General features: G+C 43.3%; 1 protein-coding gene across 1 annotated transcript; it reads right to left on the bottom strand.

Moving 5' to 3' along the window:
* Positions 1–291: 291 nt before the first annotated feature.
* On the bottom strand, positions 292–1,247 carry LOC122924517 (E3 SUMO-protein ligase ZBED1-like). Its single transcript, XM_044275699.1, has 2 exons — positions 831–1,247; positions 292–747 (listed from the first exon to the last, which is right to left on the bottom strand). The coding sequence occupies exons 1-2, from the start codon at positions 1,245–1,247 to the stop codon at positions 292–294; spliced, it is 873 nt and encodes a 290-aa protein (XP_044131634.1).
* Between the last annotated feature and the right edge of the window lie 6,268 nt (positions 1,248–7,515).

Raw genomic sequence — 7,515 nt, 5'->3', positions numbered from 1 at the left:
TGGTGCGGGGAGATCACAAAGGCCACACGCCCCCAAGAGGGGGACATGTGACAAGACTATTCCCCGGCAGACAGCGCACACCCTGCGGGACATCTGTCTAGCATGATGCATCCTAACAAACAAAGATAAGAGAACTATCCCTTCCTGGGGAGTGGGGACATAAAGTGAAACCCTTTAATGAAGCAGTTTTTGGTCCTGGACCGTCCTGCACCCTGAAACAATTGTACTCTGGGCCTGCAGAATTTCTAAATCCACAAGCTTTTTTTTATAAGTACTTCCTAAATCCTATTTTTAAACACTTGCTGAGAGGTTCTTTGACAAAAACACCAGCATATCCACCTTGTCTGGTTTCAGACAGGACCGATGGTTAGATACAATATTACCACTGCTGCTAAAAGCCCTCTCTGACGCAGAGCTTGTTGCTTGGATACACAGATATTTTTGTGCTAATTTGCATAGCCTAGGGAAGTTGATCTTGTGAAACTTCCACCATTTCAAAGGATCTTCTCCATGATCTATAAGTGGCATATAAATGTAAATATTGAGTTCTGCAGCCACTGCTTCTCTAGACTGTTGTATGGGATCAAATGCAGTGTTGCCTGACAGTGGTGCTGCTGCACGTGTAGATTCCTTGAAAAAACTTGCAAGACTTTTCTTCTTGGTTTTCGCAGCAGGTGGGTTTCCCACATGACTATCCCCCTCCATCGCTGCAGTGCTTTGGGGTTCAGGCTGATGCTGCTGAAGTTCCTGAAATAAATGACATAAAAATGCATGGTTTAGAAATATGTTACATGAAATTCTAACCAGTTGAGCAGACCGGTTTCACTTACCTGCAACTCAGCGATGACTCGATCTTTGATGCTCTGGGTCTCATCGGCTGACAGGTACTGTGTTCTGAACCGTGGGTCCATAAAAGATGCCATGTTTAACAGGTCTTGGGTGACTTCATATTTCTTATTAAGGTACTGTAGAATTCTTGATTTTAGTGACTTGGTTAGGTCAGTGTCCTCTTCTTCTTCAGCCAACACAGAAGTGTTCAGGAGATTGAGAGCAGGCTTGACACAGGAAATGCTTACATAACTTTCACCTGATAGGGCATCTGTGAAATCTTGTAGTGGACTGAGGGCCTTGTTAACAGATTCCAAAACCTCCAGGTCCTGCCATGAGTGCAGTAGGTGTCTCACTTTACGGTCTGTGGAGAGAATCTTGGACAGAGCATTTTGCTGCTCTATGACTCGTGCTATCATTTTCTGAGTGGAACCCCATCTTGTTGAGCAGTCGGTCACCATAGCATGTTCTGGAAGGTCGAGTTCTCTTTGTGCCTCCCTCAAGGCCACCCTCTTCTTCCAGCTATGGGAGAAGTGGCCCACCAACTTCCTGCATATCCAAAGAGCCCTGCTGATACATTGTGCATGCGCACTATTCTTCATGGCATTTCCTGTGAATGATAAGATCACAATAATATATTAAAACAAGTAATCCCAAATTCCCAATTTTAGTTAGGAGGAAATGACAGCAGTAGTTAACCATAGAGTTTGGGACTTTGGGTGTTCAGTTAAAACTCCTCATTGACAAAGTGCACAGTTAGACTAATATATGGTTCAGTTGTTCTGCTTGACAACAAGTCCGTAGTGGTGGAAAAGAATTTCACCTCAGCCATTTCCTGTTGAACTGCATCACGGCATTTGCTGTAAAGCTCGGGGATAGCTGTTTGAGAGAAGTAGTTTCGTGAGGGCAGCTGATACCTCTTGTGCAGAGTGTGGATCAGTTTCTGAAATCCCACTTTGCTAACTGTGTATAATGGCATCATGTCTCTTGACAAGCATTGGGTTATGGCGTCAGTGATTTCTTTATGTCGCTGTGAAGACTTGGCATATGGCGTGATACTTGCAAATACATCTGTAATTATGCTCTGGCTTGTTCGGCTTGCTTGTTCTTTGTTTTGTAGAGCGGCAGCCGCTGTGTCCTTTACTCTGGCCTTTCAGTGTCATGCATTCTTTATACTTTTCTCCATGCTGTTTTAGGTGCTGGTATAAATTTGTTGTGTTGCCACGTGACGTTGCAACTCTGACTTTGCAAGTTTTGCAGTGTACCTCTTTTTGCTCAGTGTCGGTTCTCGTAAAGCCAAAATAGCGCCATATGACAGAGGTAGCATTTTTTGGGGGGACAAAATTAAAAAATTCAGTGTCTGTCTCGCTGGCAACTGCATCCATCTTCAGTGCCTGGTCTTCTTCACTTTGCAGCACAAGTGGACTGAAAGGAAAGTTAAACATGATGATTATTAACTATTCCTAATTCTTAGCCATTCTAAAGTCATATTAACAAGAATGAGACAGTACTACTGAGTCTGACAGACCTGTTGAGAGCGGAAGAGCACAGAATATAAGAAATTCTGAATTGGCACAAACCACAAATACCTGTTTCCTAATCCTTGCCAAATGTAGGTGAATAAATCTGTGGTTTGCACGTCTTCTACGGTTCCCTTCCTCTTTTTTTGCCACCTATAAAAAATTAAAAACTGTCAAAATCTGATTCTAAGCCAAGCAATTGTGTTAAGAACATTACCCAATAATTATGGCATTGGTACCTTTTTGTTTTCCAAATATAGGGGAACCACAATGATAAGTCTGCCGTTGTACTGCTTGAGTTTGGCTTGTCCAGTTTGATAACTTGTTTTGTCACCTGGAAAGAGTAAACACTGTTGCCCAAATTCCCAATGTAAGGAAGGGAACCACGTGTCGTTGACAAATCTGAGGTTGGAGCGTCGCTTACCTCTTCCGTTTTTTTTTTTTACTCTAGTTTTGCCAGTGACACCTAGTAGACATACAAGACAGTAAAAAAATGTTGAGACAGAGCTAAGCAACACAGGGGTAAGAAGAACCTAGCCCTTAATTGGTCATTTGGAACCAGTACCTTTTTCTTTGGCAAATCTAAGGAAGGGAACCACGCGTCGTTGACAAATCTGAGGTTGGAGCGTCGCTTAGCTCTTCCTTTTTTTTTTACTCTTGTTTTGCCAGTGACACCTAGTAGACAGACAAGACACAAAGATAGTAAAAAAAATTTGAGAGCTAAGCAACACAGGGGTAAGAAGAACCTAGCCCTTAATTGGTCATTTGGAACCAGTACCTTTTTCTTTGACAAATCTAAGGAAGGGAACCACGCGTCGTTGACAAATCTGAGGTTGGAGCGTCGCTTAGCTCTTCCTTTTTTTTTTTACTCTTGTTTTGCCAGTGACACCTAGTAGACAGACAAGACAGTAAAATAATGTTGAGAGCTAAGCAACACAGGGGTAAGAAGAACCTAGCCCTTAATTGGTCATTTGGAACCTGTACCTTTTTCTTTGACAAATGTAAGAAAGGGAACCACGTGTCGGTGGCAAATCTGAGGTTGGAGAGTCGCTTGGCTTCTTCCGGTTTTCTTACTCTGTGCCACTGAAAAAAGGAAAAACTGTCAAGTTGTTACCTATTTGCGGCAGCGCCAGCCAGGTAACAGGATGAGAAGAATCTAGCAGTCTCACCCCCTCCCTAGCCTGAGATTCCCACCCCCTTCATAATGCCATGCCAGTTCCCCCACCCTCATATTCCAGCAAGGTCCACTCCTCATATGCCAGCAAGGTCCCCCTCATATGCCGCCAGTCAGAGCCAGGTAGGTTTCCCACCCCCACTCATATGCCAGCAGCCAGGTAGGTAAACCCCCCCTCATATGCCAGCAGCCAGGTACTAGGTTAACCCCCCCTCATATGCCAACCAGAGCCAGGTAGGTCCCCCCCCCCTCATATGCCAGCAGACAGGTAGGTTAATCCCCCCTTATATGCCAGCAGCCAGGTACTAGGTTAACCCCCCCTCATATGCCAACCAGAGGCAGGTAGGTCCCTCCCCCCCTCATATGCCAGCAGCCTGGTAGGTTAATCCCCCCTCATATGCCAGCAGCCAGGTAGGTTAATCCCCCCTCATATGCCAGCAGCCAGGTAGGGTAATCCCCCCTCATATGCCAGCAGCCAGGTAGGTTAATCTCCCCTCATATGCCAGCCAGAGCCAGGTAGGTTACCCCCCCCTCCCCCTCATATGCCAGCAGCCAGGTAGGTAACCCCCCCCCCCCTCATATGCCAACAGCCAGGTACTAGGTTAACCCTATAATCGCAGCATTTTTATGACTTTCAAATCGCCATATCGCAAAACGCAAAAATCGCGATTCGATTATAATTTCGATTAATCGTGCAGGCCTAATATATATATATATATATATATATATATACTATACAGTACAGACCAAAAGTTTGGACACACCTTCTCATTCAAAGAGTTTTCTTTATTTTCATGACTATGAAAATTGTAGATTCACACCAAAGGCATCAAAACTATGAATTAACACATGTGAAATTATATACATAACAAAAAAGTGTGAAGCAACTGAAAATATGTCATATTCTAGGCTCTTCAAAGTAGCCACCTTTTGCTTTGATTATTGCTTTGCACACTCTTGGCATTCTCTTGATGAGCTTCAAGAGGTAGTCACCTGAAATGGTCTTCCAACAGTCTTGAAGGAGTTCCCAGAGATGCTTAGCACTTGTTGGCCCTTTTGCCTTCACTCTGCGGTCCAGCTCACCCCAAACCATCTCGATTGGGTTCAGGTCCGGTGACTGTGGAGGCCAGGTCATCTGGCGCAGCACCCCATCACTCTCCTTCATGGTCAAATAGCCCTTACACAGCCTGGAGGTGTGTTTGGGGTCATTGTCCTGTTGAAAAATAAATGATGGTCCAACTAAACACAAACCGGATGGAATAGCATGCCGCTGCAAGATGCTGTGGTAGCCATGCTGGTTCAGTATGCCTTGAATTTTGAATAAATCCCCAGCAGCGTCACCAGCAAAGCACCCCCACACCATCACACCTCCTCCTCCATGCTTCACGGTGGGAACCAGGCATGTAGAGTCCATCCGTTCAGCTTTTCTGCGTCGTACTAAGACACGGTGGTTGGAACCAAAGATCTTAAATTTGGACTCATCAGACCAAAGCACAGATTTCCACTGGTCTAATGTCCATTCCTTGTGTTCTTTAGCCCAAACAAGTCTCTTCTGCTTGTTGCCTGTCCTTAGCAGTGGTTTCCTAGCAGATATTCTACCATGAAAGCCTGATTCACACAGTCTCCTCTTAACAGTTGTTCTAGAGATGTGTCTGCTGCTAGAACTCTGTGTGGCATTGACCTGGTCTCTAATCTGAGCTGCTGTTAACCTGCGATTTCTGAGGCTGGTGACTCGGATGAACTTATCCTCCGCAGCAGAGGTGACTCTTGGTCTTCCTTTCCTGCGGCGGTCCGCATGTGAGCCAGTTTCTTTGTAGCGCTTGATGGTTTTTGTGACTGCACTTGGGGACACTTTCAAAGTTTTCCCAATTTTTCGGACTGACTGACCTTAAAGTAATGATGGCCCCTCGTTTTTCTTTACTTAGCTGCTTTTTTCTTGCCATAATACAAATTCTAACAGTCTATTCAGTAGGACTATCAGCTGTGTATCCACCTGACTTCTCCACAACGCAACTGATGGTCCCAACCCCATTTATAAGGCAAGAAATCCCACTTATTAAACCTGACAGGGCACACCTGTGAAGTGAAAACCATTTCAGGTGACTACCTCTTGAAGCTCATCAAGAGAATGCCAAGAGTGTGCAAAGCAGTAATCAAAGCAAAAGGTGGCTACTTTGAAGAACCTAGAATATGACATATTTTCAGTTTTCACACTTTTTTGTTACAGTTGCAATAAAAAGTATGTGAACCCTTTGGAAATATATGGATTTCTGCACAAATTGGTCATAAAATGTGATCTGATCTTCATCTAAGTCACAACAATAGACAATCACAGTCTGCTTAAACTAATAACACACAAAGAATTAAATGTTACCATGTTTTTATTGAACACACCATGCAAACATTCACAGTGCAGGTGTATAAAGTATGTGAACCCTTGGATTTAATAACTGGTTGAACCTTCTTTGGCAGCAACAACTTCAACCAAACGCTTCCTGTAGTTGCAGATCAGACGTGCACAACGGTCAGGAGTAATTCTTGACCATTCCTTTTTACAGAACTGTTTCAGTTCAGCAATATTCTTGGGATGTCTGGTATGAATCGCTTTCTTGAGGTCATGCCACAGCATCTCAATCGGGTTGAGGTCAGGACTCTGACTGGGCCACTCCAGAAGGCATATTTTCTTCTGTTTAAGACATTCTGTTGATTTACTTCTATGCTTTGGGTCGTTGTCCTGTTGCAACACCCATCTTCTGTTGAGCTTCAGCTGGTGGACAGATGGCCTTAAGTTCTCCTGCAAAACGTCTTGATAAACTTGGGAATTCATTTTTCCTTTGATGATAGCAATCCGTCCAGGCCCTGACGCAGCAAAGCAGCCCCAAACCATGATGCCCCCACCACCATACTTCACAGTTGGGATGAGGTTTTGATGTTCGTGTGCTGTGCCTCTTTCTCTCCACACATAGTGTTGTGTGTTTCTTCCAAACAACTCAACTTTGGTTTCATCTGTCCACAGAATATTTTGCCAGTACTGCTGTGGAACATCCAGGTGCTCTTGTGCAAACTGTAAATGTGCAGCAATGTTTTTTTTGGACAGCAGTGTTTAGTATTTTACGTATCGTAGATTCGCTAACAGGGATGTTAGCATATGCCAGAGACTTTTGTAAGTCTTTAGCTGACACTCTAGAATTCTTCTTCACCTCATTGAGCAGTCTGTGCTGTGCTCTTGTAGTCATCTTTACAGGATGGTCACTTCTAGGGAGAGTAGTAGCAGTGCCGAACTTTCTCCATTTACAGACAATTTGTCTTACCGTGGACTGATGAACAGCAAGGTTTTTGGAGATACTTTTATAACCCTTTCCAGTTTTATGCAAATCAACAATTCTAAATCGTAGATCTTCTGAGAGCTCTTTTGTGCGAGGCATCATTCACATCAGGCAATGCTTCTTGTGAAAAGCAAACCCAGAACTGGTGTGTGTTTTTTTATAGGGCAGGGCAGCTGTAACCAACATCTCCAATCTCATCTCATTGATTGGACTCCAGTTGGTTGACACCTCACTCCAATTAGCTCTTGGAGATGTCATTAGTCTAGAGGTTCACATACTTTTTCCACCTGCACTCTGAATGTTTACATGGTGTGTTCAATAAAAACATGGTAACATTTATTTATTTGTTTGTTATTAGTTTAAGCAGACTGTGATTGTCTATTGTTGTGACTTAGATGACGATCAGATCACATTTTATGAATAATTTGTGCAGGAATCCATATCATTCCATAGGGTTCACATACTTTTTCTTTCAACTGTATGTATATAATTCCACATGTGTTAATTCATAGTTTTGATGCCTTCAGTGTGAATCTACAATTTTCATAGTCATGAAAATAAAGAAAACTCTTTGAATGAGAAGGTGTGTCCAAACTTTTGGTCTGTACTGTATATATATATATATATATATATATATATATATATAAATATACACATTAACGGTGGC

This window comes from Bufo gargarizans, chromosome 1 (genome assembly GCF_014858855.1).
Source record: "Bufo gargarizans isolate SCDJY-AF-19 chromosome 1, ASM1485885v1, whole genome shotgun sequence".
NCBI lineage: Eukaryota > Metazoa > Chordata > Amphibia > Anura > Bufonidae > Bufo > Bufo gargarizans.
Note: the sequence above shows the minus strand (reverse complement) of the source record. Positions and strands in the feature narration are given on the sequence as shown.